General features: G+C 38.9%; 1 protein-coding gene across 7 annotated transcripts in view; it reads left to right on the forward strand.

The window, feature by feature from the left end:
* Positions 1-16563, forward strand: part of SLC4A4 (solute carrier family 4 member 4) — a 314923-nt gene that overhangs the window by 129539 nt on the left and 168821 nt on the right. For 6 of the 7 annotated variants that reach the window (XM_074344725.1, XM_074344736.1, XM_045506140.2 and 3 more), the window contains 2 exons: positions 4094-4254; positions 12545-12724. In XM_074344725.1, the coding sequence (XP_074200826.1) occupies positions 4094-4254; positions 12545-12724 (341 nt within the window). The remainder of the gene's footprint in view (positions 1-4093; positions 4255-12544; positions 12725-16563) is intronic. The other variant, XM_045506142.2, reaches the window with a different exon arrangement.

The following is a 16563-nucleotide window of genomic DNA, read 5'->3' on the forward strand; positions in this document are numbered from 1 at the left end:
GTCTGTGATGTCTGCAAGCCTGGTTATTGGCTTTCAGTTTCCCCTCAGTGAATATTCAGGTGGGCCACTTTGGGTTTCATCACTGTTATAAGAACGCATGTTAAAAGATCACATCCCCAATATGATCCACGTTTTACTGCCAAACCTGGGTGAAAAGGAAAGACGTCACAAGTTTCAACAAAGCCAACAAGCCAACAAGCCAACAAAGGAGAAGGGTGTTGATGTTTCAGTCCTAGTGGTACAGCACAGAAGGACCCCCATTCGTGTTTCTGCTCGGCGGAATGACTCTGCCTCCCCGGAAGAACCTGATTTCAGGGCCTGCCCATCAAACACGGTCACTTGTGCTTACCTTGGGACTTTGCAGAGGGACCTCTCTCTTTCCAGTCCACACTGCCTTCTCTGTGTCTCCTCTACTGGATTACACTGGAAAATTCCATTTCAGACCAAGTTTATTTGTTCTGTAAGAAAAAGTCTGAGGGAGAAGGAATTTAATCATCTATGTGATTATATGTGGTTACTACACTGTTTTGCAATAGCTTTTGCAGTTGATCTAGAAATTTAAGAATTCTTAAAAACATCATTCATCCCAGATACACACTCATGTTGGCTTCTTTTATCTGTGATGAGGCACTTATCAGTTAGCAAGAAATTTATTATTGCTCTAATAGTTTTATGTAGTTGGTTATATTCCAGGGCAAAGGTCAAGTCTATTTTCCACCATAAAATTGGCATGTTTTTAAGTGAGAGGTCTTGTCTTTTCTTAATTATATTTAATCATATGATGGGAAAGTTGCAAAATTCAGTGATTCCCAGGGGGCCTTCTGTTTCTTCAACAAACTAGTGAAATGCTATCTGGTTGGCAGTCACTCAGAGTGTGTTAAATTGCAATGTACTTTATCATTATTCTTCTAAGACCTTGGAATAAATAAACTTCACCTAATAAACTCCTCCTTCAAGGTTACAACAGTTTTGTAATTGCCAGCATTTAAAAAGCCAACTTCTGAAATTAATTTTCCTGTAACATGTCAAGTACTAAGACAAAAGGAAAAGTAGGAAACTTATTGCAAATATATGGTTACTCATAGTTATTATGAAGGATAGATAGTAGCTTTTAGTACATTTTACAGTAAAAAAAGTCTGGTTTTTTAAAAACATAATTACATGGTTCTAAGGCACCTTTACAAATTCACTGACACTCGAATAGGCTGAACTTTGGTACCTTTGCCTTAGCCTTTCCTATAATGGGTTCTGATTTGAACTGAGTAGTTTTCGGGTTTTTTTCCTCAAATTTGTCCTTGATCTGTGAGGAAGATAGACGTAGTATGGGTAGTTTCTGGGATGAAACTATCTGCAAACAGTCTGTTTCAATGGGCAAACCATTACTTTATGCCTGAAGCAGTATGTTGGATGTACAGTCAGTTCCTTGAACAATTTGAGCAATGCCTTTTAAAGGAATTTAATAGTCATCATCCCAGAGTTCCTCTTGTGCTATTCTCTGTGCTGTGCTGTGACATCATCACCGCATTCAATATTTACTGAACTCAAAGTGAAAGAGATGCTTCAACTGAACTATGAGATAGTACTTATCCTTTAGGAATGTAGATGCTAAGGAACTGGCTGGTTCTGAGGCTACATTTCCATTCCATTATGGTTAAATCTTGACCAAATCTTGGCTGCTATAATCCAGGAGGGTGAGTAATACTATTCCATAAATCTAAGCTAGTTGGGGTTTATTATTTCTAATGTACTTTTAGAACTTGTTCAAAAATCACATTCAAGATAAATTGTAGAGAGGAATGAAGTAAGAGATAAGTCAAAAAAGAATGCAGTGGTTTTGCTACTTTTTTCTTTTTTTAAAGAAAATTTTATTAAACTTACATAGTGTTGACAGTGGAGGATGATGCCAAAAACAAGCCTACTGTCACACATTGTATGTAAGAAAGGCTTAGTTTTCTTTTACGAAGTGCATTTGGCCATAGAGATTTATGGCAATGGACAGAAGGGCAACTGGTTATCATTTAGTAAAGATAAGAGGGGTGTGAAGGCTGTATGTATAAAACACTCCCCTGTACTGAGTTTCTAGTCAGTTTCTAGCTGATCCTTGTCATTCTTCTTGGACTGAAATTTTGTGACCAAAGATTCTATCCCTCAGCTAATAAGAATACTCTTAGGAATAAAAACAAGGTCACTGCACTCTCGATAAATAACATGATTATATGTAACCCTGACTAGGTTTCATATACTATGGAATCTTCTATCTTCTAGAGTCTCACCTTAAGCAATAAATTATAACATCAAATGTAAATGTGGTTCAGATACTAGTTACCAACAAACATGGCTAGAGAGTCTGTGAGTGAGCCTGAAAAGATAATATGCTTAAAGTTAGCCAATGTAGTACAGTCCATAAGATAATTACTCTCAAAATAACCCTATTACCCTTTATCGTTTTGGCAAATCCATAGAATTCTGTTCTATGAGTGTGATGTAAAATCGTCATTTTTCTCTCACTTCCCTCTATTTCTGTGTTTCTAATACCAGCCGACCTGAAGAACTACTAATTCACACATACACACACACACACACACACACACACACAAAGGGTCTTTCAGAATGTTTCACAACCACTTTTGTATAAATAAACAAGATCCAGTTCTGGAGTTTTAGAAGCTCTTTGGTGTTGGCTTTTTACTGTGAGGAAAACATAAAAGCCTCCACCGCCTGCATCTTTGGGGACACAGGGGAAAGGAGGAGGGTCTTAGAACTGGGGGTGAGGATGGGGATAAGGTTGCCGTTGAAGCATGGGAGTTTCCTGACCAGGAGAGGGAGGAGAGAGATTTGGGATACGGCCGATACGCTTCTGAATCACATGAGTGTCTGGCTTGATTAAAATTCTGAGTTCCCTTTGACATTGTGGCTGATCTCTTGATCTGTTTTCACTCCTGGTTCTACTAATGTGGGTTTTTTTTTTTTTTTTGACTCGTCTGGGGTGGTGAGCAGTCTATAAATAATACCTTATGTAGAGCTTCCTCTGATCTCTGCCCTTTGTTCTCCTCTTTAGTGAATTGGGTGAGTGTTTAGCTTTTTCTGGGAAAACATTTTTCAATCATTAAACCTTTGGGTGAAGAATGCAGAAAAACAATTTTTAACCCCCTCTTTATCTTGTTCAGTATCTTTCGGAGGTTTGAAGTGACAGAAAGCAGCATTTCTCTTTGAGTCGTAATGAATAGCAAAATGACCATGCTTTCCTGTTTTTCTTTACCAGTGTAGGAAGAATAGGTATGTGTGATACGCGGGATTAAACTTTCCTCATTCCCATATGTTGCTGAGTTATCAAAGTGCCTACAGTTAGAAAGAAGAAGCTGTGAAAGGGGGTTGTTTGCTCCATCGCTAAGGTTAACAAGAGACCTGTTATTATCAGAATAGATGCATTATTTGCTGAGCTTGTGTACTTTTAAACACACATGGAGCCAAACTTGAAGGATCGAGCTTCCGTTAGCATCTCAACGAGAAGGGAACATGTCAGCTGAGATACACATTAAAGTTAGACACAGCAACACACGCTGGCCTTCTTTAAGCATTAAAGGGAATTTTGTATCTGACCACTTCACACACTGTATTTTCAAATATTTAAGATAAGCATCAGTTCTTAACTGATATTTCACCTTGTGTAAACTTGCCTTGTGAAGTCACAACAGAATTCTCACAATGTTGGTTATTTTTACATACTGTAGGCTCTACCCCCATGGAGAATTTGCAGTGCATATTTTTCCTACATTATTTAAAAAACTGGGATCAATAATCATTCTTAACGACTTCACGTCTACATAGAGACAGATAGGAAACCAAGGAGGCGGCGTTGGCTCCTTTCGGTTTGTTTTCTTTCTCTCTAACATCAGGGGGAGGAGCAGTCTAGTGACTCTGTTTGGCGTATTTATAAAGGTAATGCAGTTAATGATGTAATAAGCTTTTAAAACTCCACAAAAGATGACATTTTGGGCGTGCTGGTGGGAGTGGAGCTGGAGGGGTTGGTGTTGCTTTTTCCAGAGGCGGTTAGAACACTTTTAACAGCTGCTCACTAATCTCTTGTTTGTAGGTGGATTAAGTTTGAAGAAAAAGTGGAACAGGGTGGGGAGAGATGGAGCAAGCCCCACGTGGCCACCTTGTCCCTGCACAGCCTGTTTGAGCTGAGGACCTGCATGGAGAAGGGCTCCATCATGCTGGACAGGGAGGCTGCGTCTCTGCCACAGTTGGTGGGTAAGTATGTCGCTTTATGTGCCTGTCCTTTCTGCAGCCCTACCTGCCCACCCACGAGTCTCTGTCCGTGCACCTGACTCCTAGTGTCAGCAGAGTTGAATATTCTCAAAAGTTTATTCTCTCTGTTTTATATTATAAAACTAGTAAGGTTTATTGCAGAAAGTTTGAAAAATACAGGCAAATATTGAGAAAAATAATCACCCATCATACCTCCATCCAGATATAGCCATTGGTAACATTTTGGCATTTTTCCATCCAGTTTTGTTTCTCCGTCTTCTCTCCTATGCTTTTCACTTTTATGTGATTTTTAAAATTACAATTGGGACCATATTTATATGTGCAGATTTGCATTCCTTCACTTATTAGCATAAAATTAATATTTGGAATGGAGCCTCTCACCCCTCCACCTTGGTTATATGGGACTGGAGTCTGGACGATAGATTTCTAGAACTCCTTGACCTTAGACATTGCACTGAGCTTCTCTGGGCCTCAGTTTTGTCATCTGTAAAATAGGGTTTAAATCCTCTGGGAGAAGGAAACTGGTCTAGTTCTAGTCCTTGAGTTGGGGTGATTTCGTAGGTGGAAGTCAAGCTCCTTTAGCTGTATGTAGAGAAAGGTTGGATGGGGGCAAGGAGCCAGTGGAACCATACGGATTAGTAACTGAGTCAGGTCACGCTGATGCCAAGTATCATTTGTAAAACCCCCAGTGAGTCACTGAACCTCGTGGTGCAGGGCAGCTTTGGCATCTTGGTAATTAGCGTTGTGCAGCAAATGTTAACTCGTTAAGTTGAACACCTTGGGCACATATCACTACATTCCAAAGAGTAGTAATTGTTTTCATTTTCTAGAAAGAGCCTGGCCTAAGCTGCCTTATTACCCTTCAAATCTAGTTGTGCTGAAGATCATGTTTTCCTTAAGAAGAGATACAGGGGCTCTGCTTCTTGGTCCTAGGACAGTTCCATGACTCACTGACCACTGGACCTGTAGGAATGACCGCACTTCCTTAAGGGGTCTGCAGTGTGCCTGCTTTGGGACTGTGGGAAGAGAATGTGGATCATGGCCCCACTGACCCATGTAAAATTCCTGTGTAGTTTCAAAATTTCATTGAGTAGCTGTAGGCAAAGAGCTTGTCTGTGGCATCTGTGTCCTTATAGACCATGGGAAGGCTACAGCATTTGTATTGGAAGAGAAGATTAGTTCTCACATCAGGCATATGTCTTACTTACTTATACATATCCAGTTTTTCTTCGGAAAGCTTGTTAGTTAGATTTGCAAAGAAGCCCCATACTGTCTGTGCATCAGAGATGCTCAAGGTGCAAGTGGAGAAGGGAAGAGTGATGTGAAGATGCTGAGTGGCCAGAATTAATTAGGTCATACATTTACTCAGCAACGGTACATGAGTGTCTACAGTGTGCCAGACTCTATTCTAGGCCCTGGAATTAAATTTGCAAATCCACCACTTTGTAAATGGGATGAGTTACAAATCCACATCCACATGGACAGTGAGAAGATAATGTAGGAAATACTGCTCTTTGTAGAATTTTTCATGTCCGACAACACAGGTGAGGCGGAAAATGGATGCTTGATGTATGAGGAGAGGTCCTGGCTGACTGTACCCAGGGAAGGTGAAGCCCAGCTGCAGAGACTGAGAAGCAAAGGGGAGGGATGGTTTCCCAGGCGATTTGTTTCACTGACTTTTCTTCATTTGTTAAAATCTGTGAGAGAGATTGTTACCCAAAAAAGTATCCTGGTTAGCAAAAATCAGTCCAGTTTTTGAGTGAGAATTGCAATTTCTGTTTTCAGACTTTAAAAACTAACTTGGGGTAAAGATGTCTCAAGTTAGAAGTCAGAAGTGCATAAACACAGGGCAAAGTCAAAATTAAACTGGTGATGGGGCAACAGGGAGAGAGTATGTGTCGTGACTTAAGGGTCACCAGAAAGTTTCCTACATTGAAAAGAAAAAGGCCTATCATATACCATGGTTACTTCCTGAAATTCCACCATTTGGAAGTTCATCTCACTGAGCCCAGGGTTTGCTCTCTATGAAAATGCACATGCTCTCCGGCATCTTCAGCCCATGAGATGCAGGGTGGTGGTACAGAAAGAGTGGTGCGTTTAAAGTTGACAGGGTGGTTAAAGTCTACGCCTACGGACAAGGGGCGTCACCTAACCCTTTAGCAGTCTCTGTTTCTCACCTGTAGAATGTGGATGAAGGGAGACCTCTCAGGGTTGTTGTGAGAATTGAATGAGGACCTCAGCTGTAACTGTTCCTTCCTTGCACGACTATCCCAGTATAAATGAGTTTATCCAGATCTTTCTACATGTCACCTCGTGGGGGCAGAGTACAGACTGGGTCAGGCTGAGAGATGCTCAGGGACTTCACCAGCAGGAGAAAAGATTCTGAAAGGTGCAGTGGATGGAGCTAGAAACAGCTTCACAGCTTCTTTGCTGTGCCTGGAGCTGATCAACAAGGGTGACCCGTTAAAGTCAATTGATAAACTTGGGCTTTTCTGTAAAACTGTCTCTGGGATCTTCAGTGCCAGAAAGAGCTACTTTAAGGAGTTTCTGATCTTTGGTTACTAGCTGACCCTTTTCCATGTGGTAGAAGACAGAGTCCCACATTATACTGGAAACTTGTTAGCCAATGACCAAAGAAATGTAGAGTTCTTAGTATATTTAAGAAAAATTTATCAAGCATTTTACATTCACACTTTAGTTTTCATTACTTCTTATTATCAGCTGTGGCTTTTTCCTCTAACCACCATACATTTACTTTAATAATGTCATTAAGGTTTAAACTTGAACACCACTAGGTCACTTTGAGGCATCATCACGCAGTACTGAGTTTGCTCTGCCGCCCCAGAGGCAAGCAGGCAGAGAGTCAGCATTGTCATTCTGGAGCTGATAATACAGAAAAACAGTTCAGAGGCAAATAACACACATTACAAGCAAAACGAAGAAAGAAAGAAAAATGGACAATATTTGGAGGAGCGGGGGGAGAAGAGTGTGTTTGAGTGAGTGTAAGTGGCTGAAAAGCAATGCTTAAAAATCCTCTGAAAGAATCAAAACCTTATAGCAGGTTAAAAAACATGCAAGAAAAAGAGAATGCCTTTATTTCAGGTGACCAAAAATGTCACGGTAACTTGACGAGCTACTGTCATTATTTGTTGATTAAAAAAATATTTTTCTGGCAAAGGGTGAAGGGAAGTTGTCTCGTGAAGGGTGCTGTTAATTCCGAGTTGAGAATTCTGTGCATCTAAGTCTTAAGATGCATTACCCCTTCACCCCAGTTTTATTTCAACAAATGAGAAGAAAAAGAAATCATGGCGAGTGTGACTATATCAAATGAATGATGGCATGATTTCTATTTTTCTTTGCAGTCCACCTGCTACTCCTTCTCAGTGGCCTGCCCGAGGGGCCCCTCCCTCTGCAGGTGCAAAACTACCGCCACGTGGGGGCCACGAGTAGTGGGCCCCTGCTTCAGCAGATGTCACTTCTCACACTTGTATAAAAAATTCAGCCCTATTCTGATTCTCCTCAGGACCTCTCCTAGTTTTCTTCATGAAGCTCCCTTTCTGAACACTAATAGAAAATTTTTTTATTTACAGGATAAAACATCACTTTTATGGGTTATTTTGATAGCTTTATTATTGCTGTCATATTATAGTTTTACATTTAAAGGGTGCCATTCATATACGAAGCCAAGTACAAGGGAGTTTTCCTCCCTTCCTGAGTTAAAAAAAAATTTATAAGCCATTTCAGGTACTTTATTATGATGGGAAATGGATTAGGAAAATGTAGATCTATTTTTGGAATTCTCATCTTTATATTTAAAGGCATTCCTGAGCCGTGCATGTTGGCAGATGTGTTAGTCATGTTGTTTCTTGCTTTTAACACCTTTTATATTTTCAAAATGGTAATAAATTTTTTTATCACAAAACTAAAATATGTCCATTTTTAGTAATGCAGAAAAATATAGCCTACAAAAGTCAAAATACCTCTAATCTTATCTTTCAGAGCTAACCTGCCAGCAGTTTTCTGTACATCTCTGTTTACACATATGAAATTTATTTTACAAAATGGGATCAGGCTATATAACCCTCTATCTGGCCTTTTAAACCTAAAAACATGAATATTTCCATATTATTAAATATAAATATCATTTTAATGGCTGCAAAATAGTCAATAATCTATAATTGGGCATTTAAATTGCCTTCAGGTGTTTATTATAAAGAAAAGAAATAAACATTACTGGGTTTTTTTGGTGTGTATGTGCATGAAATAGATTACTTCTTGATTATAGATTTCTAAAGATGAAATGTTCAAAGGGTTTGAACATTTGAAAGGGCTTTGTTCTTTATTGGCCAAGTGGCCTTCAAGAAACGTTGTACTGGTTATTTCTGTCATTATCAGTGTGCAGCCTTGCCTCTTGCATACAGTGTTCACATCACTGAGGACTAGTCTTAAATTTTGCCACTTTGATAGATTAACAGATATAATTGGTTAAATTTCTATAAATTTGTTTAAATTGTGTGTTAGTCTTGAAGTTGAATATTTATTGGGCCTTTGTTATTTCTTTTAAGAACATTTGTCGACTTTGACCTTGTTTTTTGGTTGCATGACCATCTCTCTCCAAATTTTTTTTGGTCTCGGGTTTCCTTTTTAAAGAAAGAAAAGTATTGTATGATGGGAAGAAGATCTAAACTGAATCAGAAAACCTGGCTTAATGCCGGAGGCAGAGCGGGTAGCCTCTAACTGGGGCTTACCTGTGAGCCGGTCTCCCCTCTCATGCTCTTTTTGCAGCTATGTAACAAGGGATCGAGCCTGGTCCTTCCTGAGATTCCTTTCAGCTCTGTGATCCTCCAGAGCTGGCGCTTTCTTTCCCCGTTGGTAGTGTCTGTGGGATTTTGAACACTAAAGGCTTAATTTCAGTGTAGCTGTGAAATATTACTGCCTTCACTTTCCTTGCAAAGTTTTGTAGTTTATGCTTAAAGTGATCCCTGTAATGTGCACCATGTTTATGGAAACTTAATGAAGGGCATAAACCACACAGGTGTTTTCACCTGTAAATCACCTGACTGGTGATTTCCAGGCATCAGTCACAGAGCCGGCTGTGCATATACACGGATTGGCTGGAGATTACAAGGAGGGAGAGAATAGAGGGAGGCCCTGCCAGGAAGGGTAGATAAGAAACATTTTAATCCACAAGCCTCGAATTAGAGTAGGCGTTTGATAACACTTGCAGCTGATAGGCTGGGGCTGTTTGTTTATTTTTATGATCTTGTAAAATGGACTTCCCACATTGATTAAGACTTAAAGGGAAAGTGGACGGATTGTGTTTGGTAGCACTTAATTATTTTACTGTGGAACAAGGGGTTAATTATAATTACAGGGTCCATTCTGAGAGTTTTACTGAGTGGGGTTTCTGTAATTAAAAATGCTCACAGCTAAAGGCCACTCTCAAACCAAAACATTCCTATGGGAGAAACTCTTCCTGCCTTGCTCAGGCTCTCTACTAAGTGGTCCAGTGTTATGTGACATTTACGGCATCTGTTGTCAGTGAGGCAATGTGATGGGAAGTCCTGGATTCAGCCTCTGCTTGGCTCCCAGGTAGCCGACTGTGTACAGTGTAAATCGTCAGCTTCTAGCTATGGGCTTTGAGACCAGTTCTGTGAGTGCTTGTTAGAAAGACGGACTTCTGAGAGGCGCCATCATGCCCAAGCAAAGCTCCTTGAACTGCTGTCAATAATATTGTAATGACTTTGCATGGTGACAGACAGTTACTAGACTTACCACGGTGAACAGTTCATAACATATATAAATGCCAGTGGGAAGAGATGGGAGTGGTTTGGAGCTGCTGTTATCCTATCAGTCCCCATCAGTTTTCCCATCAGACTTTTGGAAAAGAAGAGCTTTTGTTTTCTTCTCCACCTTTGTATACAGAGAAGTTTGCCAGAGAGGAAGATACTGACGTGTGCTTGATGCACCCATGCGCCTCCAATAGTGGGCCCTGGATGCGTTGTTCTGGTTCTATGCCGGGGGCAAAAGCTCTACCTGCACATTGTGAGCTGTTGTCCTGCCGTTGAATACCTTGCACAGATTCTGTGATATTTTGTCCTGAGCCCCATTCTGAACAGAGGAAATGTCGACTTGTGATGTGACATTAGAAATTTTCAGAAAAGATTTTTTTAAGGCTGTTTTATTTTATTATTTTTCATTGAAACATAGTTGGCATACAATGTATTGATTTCAGGTGTACAACATAGTGAATTGGCATTTATATACATTATGAGCCGATCACTACTGAAAGTCTAATAATTATCTGTCACCATACAAAGTTAATAAAATATTATTGACAGTATTCCCTGCACTGTACGTTACATCTCATGACTTACTTATTTTACAACTGGAATTTTGTGCCCATTAATCCCCTTCACCCATTTTGCCCACCCTGTTACCTCCTCCCCTCTGGTGACCGCCAGTTTGTTCTCTGTATCTATGGGTCTGTTTCTGTTTTGTTTGTTCATTTGTTTTGTAGTTTCCACATATAAGTGGAATCATTTGTTGTTCTTTTTCTGTCTGACTTATTTCACTTAGTGTAATACCCTCTAGATCCATCCATGTTGTTACAAATGGCAAGATTTCATTCTTTTTTATGGCTGAGTAATACTCCATTGTGTATGTATACACACACACACACACACACACACCTGTTTTATCCATTCATCTGTCAGTGGGAGCTTAGGTTGTTTCCATATCTTGGCTGCAATTCTGCAATGAACATAGGGGTGCATACATCTTTTTGAATTAGTGTTTTTATTTTCTTTGTCTACATACCTAAAAATGGAATTGCTGGATTGCATGGTCTTTCAATTTTTGATCTTTTGGGGAACCTCTATACTGTTTTCCACAGTGGCTGCACCAGTTTACATTCCTACTTAACAGTGCATGAGGGTCCCTTTTCTCCACATCCTCACCAACACTTGTTACTTGTTGTCTTTTTGACGATAGCTATTCTGACAAGTGTGAGGTGATATCTCACTGGTTTTGATTTGCATTTGCCTGATGATTAGTAATGTTGAGACTCTTTTCATATGTCTGTTGGCCATCTGTATGTCTTCTTTGGAAAAATGTCTATTCAGATCCTCTGCCCATTTTTAAATTGAATTGCTTGTTTTTTTTTATATTGAGATATGTAAGTTCTTTATGTATTTTAAATATTAAGCCCTTATTGAATATATCATTTTTAAATATTGTTTCCCATTCAGTAGGTTCTCTTTTTGTTTTTTTTTTTGATGGTTTCCTTTGCTGTGCAAAAGCTTTTTAGTTTGATGTAGTTCCATTTGTTTATTTGTGCTTTTATTGCCTTTGCCTGAGGAGACATATCTAAAAAAATATTGCTAAGACTGATGTCAGAGAGTGTACTGCCTATTTTTTTTTTTCCATGAGTTTTATGGTTTCAGGTCTTACACTTAAGTCTTTAACCCATTTTGTGTTTATTTTTGTAAGTAGTCTGAGAAAGTGGTCCAGGCCTAATAGAAATTTTATTTTTTTTGTAGTAAGACTGAGATATTAAAGTTTCTACAAAATTCTGGCCAGGTTATAGTTTAAAATGACTAATAAAATATACTGGAAAGGCTTATTTGGATCTAAACAAGGAGAATAAGCCCCCTTCTTAGAAACGACTAAGGCATAATTTTGTACTTTAGTCTTTCTTTCATTGGATTAATTGGTGTTCAGATAACCTGATATGGGGAAAGGTGTATTTTCCTTTTTCTTATTATAAAGATGATATAATATTACAGAAGAATTTCAGAAAATAGATTTAAAAATTGATAATGTCATGATGTTAAATTTTACATATTCTCTTGAAGAATTTTCATGTCATTTGTATTTCTGGCATATTGCTGTGTTGGAATACATGACATTTTCTAATCTCCCTTTAAAAAAAAACAATTGAAAAATGTAAATTACTGACATTGTGTTGCCCATAGAAGAATGTGATTAATGTGAATTTACTATTAACTGGGACTTAAAAATTTACAAGGCATTTCTTCCTCTGTAAATATGTAATTAATACCAGAATCTTTATAACTCTCTCTTTAATGTCAGTATGCCTATACCCTGTATCTTTACCTTCACAGAAAGTGGGAAGTTGGAAATTTGGAAAATAGTACCTTGATATTATTAACTTTGAGGATGACATTCGTAAAGTTAGAGTAAAAACTTAACTTCGTGGTCTTGTGACTGAGTTTCTTTTTGTTTTTGTTTTGCTTTGTTTTTGTATCAGAGATGATTGTTGACCATCAGATTGAGACAGGCCTGTTGAAACCCGACCTTAAGGATAAGGTGACCTATACTTTGCTCCGGAAGCACCGGCATCAAACCAAGAAGTCCAACCTCCGCTCCCTGGCTGACATTGGGAAGACAGTCTCCAGTGCAAGTAGGATGTTTACCAACCCTGATAATGGTAATGCAGGGCCACCTGGCTGCTGCTCTCTCTCTCTCACCTCACTCACCTTTACGCCACCTCTCGTCATCTTTTCTTTTTTTTTTTTTTAAACCTCTCTTCTTGTTTCTTCTTTTCTCAAGTTCATATGCCACAGCCATTTCCTCATGACACTTTTTATCCAACTGGGCAGGTTTGCAGTCCTGTTGGAAGGATTTCAGCAGTCACTGTAGGCTGCAAATGCCAAGATGCCTTGCTTGTTCCATGCACGTCTATTGTGATTGAAATGGTTGGGTAATGACGCTGTGATGAAACAGCTGTATGTTTCCAATGACTCAGCAAACTTGTAGATTATTGAGCACACCAAGGAATACACTTTCGACATTGTGGTTTATCAGAATTGGGAGGACAGACTAAGATGTGATAAATACTCTGAAATCTCTTGTCATGAAGTGTTTGCTTGATATAGGAGATGATGTCCGGCCTGTAAGTGATTATTCATCAAAGTAAGGGTCAGTATTATTTTTACTACTTAAAAAACAATCTGCTCTTTTGTTATATGATACTGATAGTTAGATGGGAGAATAATTATTCAAGGTAGAATATTCACCCCCTTATATAGCAATAGGAAAGGCGTAGTGTTTTATTTATACTCTCTCGCATTTACCAGAATTTCTTATAAAATGTCTGTCTTCTGTGTCATTGTCTTTGTTTCAAATAAATTTCATGACTGGGTGCAGTCTGAGAAGGGAGAAGTTAATTTCCGTGAGGTATGGAAAATGAAGGCATGGGAGAAAGAGTTGCTAAGTATTGGGCTTGTAGGTCGCTCTCATTCCAGCCCCAGTCATTTTAGTATTAAGAGAAATGAGCTAAGGGAGCATCTTAATTCATTGTTCTCAGATGCACTTTCAGAATAATATATAACATGTCACAGAAAAGGTAGACTAAGTGAACTGTACAAACTGAATTCTAACTCAGTCGCTCCATTTCTGGAAATTGGGTTTTCTGGCCTTAATATTAAAATTAATAGTTGGTTGGGAGCGAGCTTACTATTAGCAAGCTTTGCTATATTTTGGAACCATTCCATGTTGCTTTTTCATGAGTGTTTAGTCATTAAGCAGAACCAAATGAAAAGTTCAGTTTTATTGAGTGACTCTTACATTGATTTAATTGCTACTTTTTTTTTTAAAGCACGACAGGTTATAAATAAATAATTAATAAAAATGCTCTTTATGGCAGCGAGGTGAGGGTATAGCTCAGTGGTAGAGTGTGTGCATAGCACGCACGAGGTCCTGGGTTCGATCCCCAGAACCTTTGTTAAAAATCAATCAATCAATCAATCAATCAATCAATCAATCTAATGGCCATGCCCTCAACCCCCCAAATACTCTTTAAAAAACACATTCACAAAAGGAAGACTCATTCCTACAACAATTTGATGGTTCTCCCATTACCTAGAATATTGCTGCTGACTAGGAATGTTTTGGTTTTTGTGTATTTTCTGTTTTACTAATTTATTTTAAATTGCATTTTGAAGAGTTCAATGGCTGGAAATGTTATGGGATAAACCATTTGTTAAAACTGATGTCACAAACAATAATTTTAAAAACAACTCATTTTAAAAATTATGGCCATTATGGTACAAGTCTGTTTTTTAATCTTTATTATCCTCTTTCTCACACAGAGTGAAATTTTGTGATTTGGAGATTTATTTTTTTCTCATAAAGTTGGTGGTAGTATAAGGAAGCAAGGTGTGCACTGTTTTCAGATACTGCTATATCTGCAAAGGGAAGAGGTAGGAACATGGCAGAGCGAGCGAGGGTGCCTTCTACCAGTATGGTGTGAGCTCCGTTTTCATGCACATGTAGCTGGAGTAGAAATTAGGAACAGATGGGTCTTGGAGGCCAGTATCTTGGGCTTTAGGGGAGGGCATTTGGATGTGGAATACAGCCAGTGGGTTGATACTGCTCATTGTTCAATCTTTCATCCTGTCAGTAGATCTCTGTATTTCAGAGGAAAGTTGAATTGCCTCCATCACTCACCTTCTCACATGTGAAATGCCATAGATGCTGGAGAGAAAGCAGGTTGGAAAGGCAGGCAGTTCTTTTCCTTTGGCTCTTCAGCTGATCAGCTTACACCCTGAAGCATGGAATATGATTAGGCCTTTTAAAAGATGTTATTATTGGCCTCTGTGCTCCCTAACTCCTTTTAAATATCCGGAGGCAAGATTTGGCTTTGAGAGATTCTGTAGTAATGAGTTTCATGTGCCTCCAAGGTACATGATTATAAATTATCAGATGGCAAATTTTTGGTTTTCTAGGGGCACTTGTTCTTAACTTGCAAGTTTATACAGTTATCTTTATATGTTAGGACTTAAATACTTAGTATATTTAACAATGATGAAATGTTCTCAGGATAAAATTCTAAAAGAATTATAGAACTTTTGCTACTACTTTAATAAATCAGTCTTATATCTATTGTAGTTGGAGCTAAATTCTAATATCCCCATGTACGAACCTAAATAAACCTCGATCACCTTAGCTTTCTATCGTAGGCTGCAAAGTAGACTCAGGATGCTGCCAGCTTTAGTCATGGCAGCAACAGTGCAGTGAAGAGCTGGGATTTATGGAGACGCTCCCGAACTGGACATTGTCTCATTCACCTGTGGTGTGTTGGAGCCACCTCTTTATACTCAGAAGAGTCAGTTGTTACCAGGAATTTTGATGGCTTGTTGTTAAACACAACTGCTATTAAAAATTAAATTATATAAACATGCAGTTAGATAATGATATTAAAAACAATGGTAATAATTTCAAAATTCATTATCTCCTACTTGTTTTACTGTAGGCTACACTCTTCAGGTTACTTCCTTGCATTGTGTCTGTGTGGGAGAAATGCTGTAAAACAGTGTGCTGCCATCACCTCTTCCCAGCTCTGCATTCAGGGACCTCATTTTGGAAGCTTGGAATCAGGCATGACGGTAGTATCTACACCATAGAAATCAGCAAACGCTACACATCAGGGCTTAATATATTGTTCGGTCAATTGCTTCTAGGCTTAAAAAAGGGATAGAGAAAATGCTAATAATGCAGATGAAACCTTAAAATTATTCAGTGTCTATAGCTGTTGTCTTAGCTTGGGTTCCCATAACACACTGCCATGGACTGGTATAAATCTTAAACAACAAGGATTTATTTCTCACAGTCTTGGAGGCTGGGAAGTCCAAGATCAAAGTGCCACAAAAGTCGTTCTTGGTGAGGGTCCTCTTCTTGGCTTGTAGATGGTCACCTTCTCATTGTATCTTCACATGGTGGAGAGAGATTGATCATCTTTCTCCTGTTTGTTCTTATAAGGGTCCTAATTCCATTCATGAAGGCTCTGCCCTCAATGCCCCACCTCCTAATATCATTACATTGGGGGTTAGGATTTCAACATATGCGTTTTGGGAGAACACAAACATTCAGTCCCTAACAGCTGTTAAAATGTGACTAGTGCAAGGACTTGAGGAATTATTCTTTCACTATCCAAAACCATCACCCACTTTAGCAAAGGGGTCACCTACATTGCTGACGATTGAGTGAACTCTGACACACGCCTTCACTGTTTCACTTTTGCCTTACTCATTCACATATATGATAATGGATGTTCAACATGGATGTTGGACCTATGCTTGTTTGCCATTTGCAACCCTAAGTTGGCTACTAATAAAAGAGTGGTAAAAATCAACATGCATTCTGTGAGAAATCAGCTGGCTATATGCAGTTTACAGTACTGTATATTTATTATTTATACGTGTGCTGTACGTCTTTTATATCAGTAAAGTTTACTACACACACACACCGCCCCCAACACACACATTT

Source organism: Camelus bactrianus, chromosome 2, assembly GCF_048773025.1.
Source record: "Camelus bactrianus isolate YW-2024 breed Bactrian camel chromosome 2, ASM4877302v1, whole genome shotgun sequence".
In the NCBI taxonomy this organism is placed as follows: Eukaryota; Metazoa; Chordata; class Mammalia; order Artiodactyla; family Camelidae; genus Camelus; species Camelus bactrianus.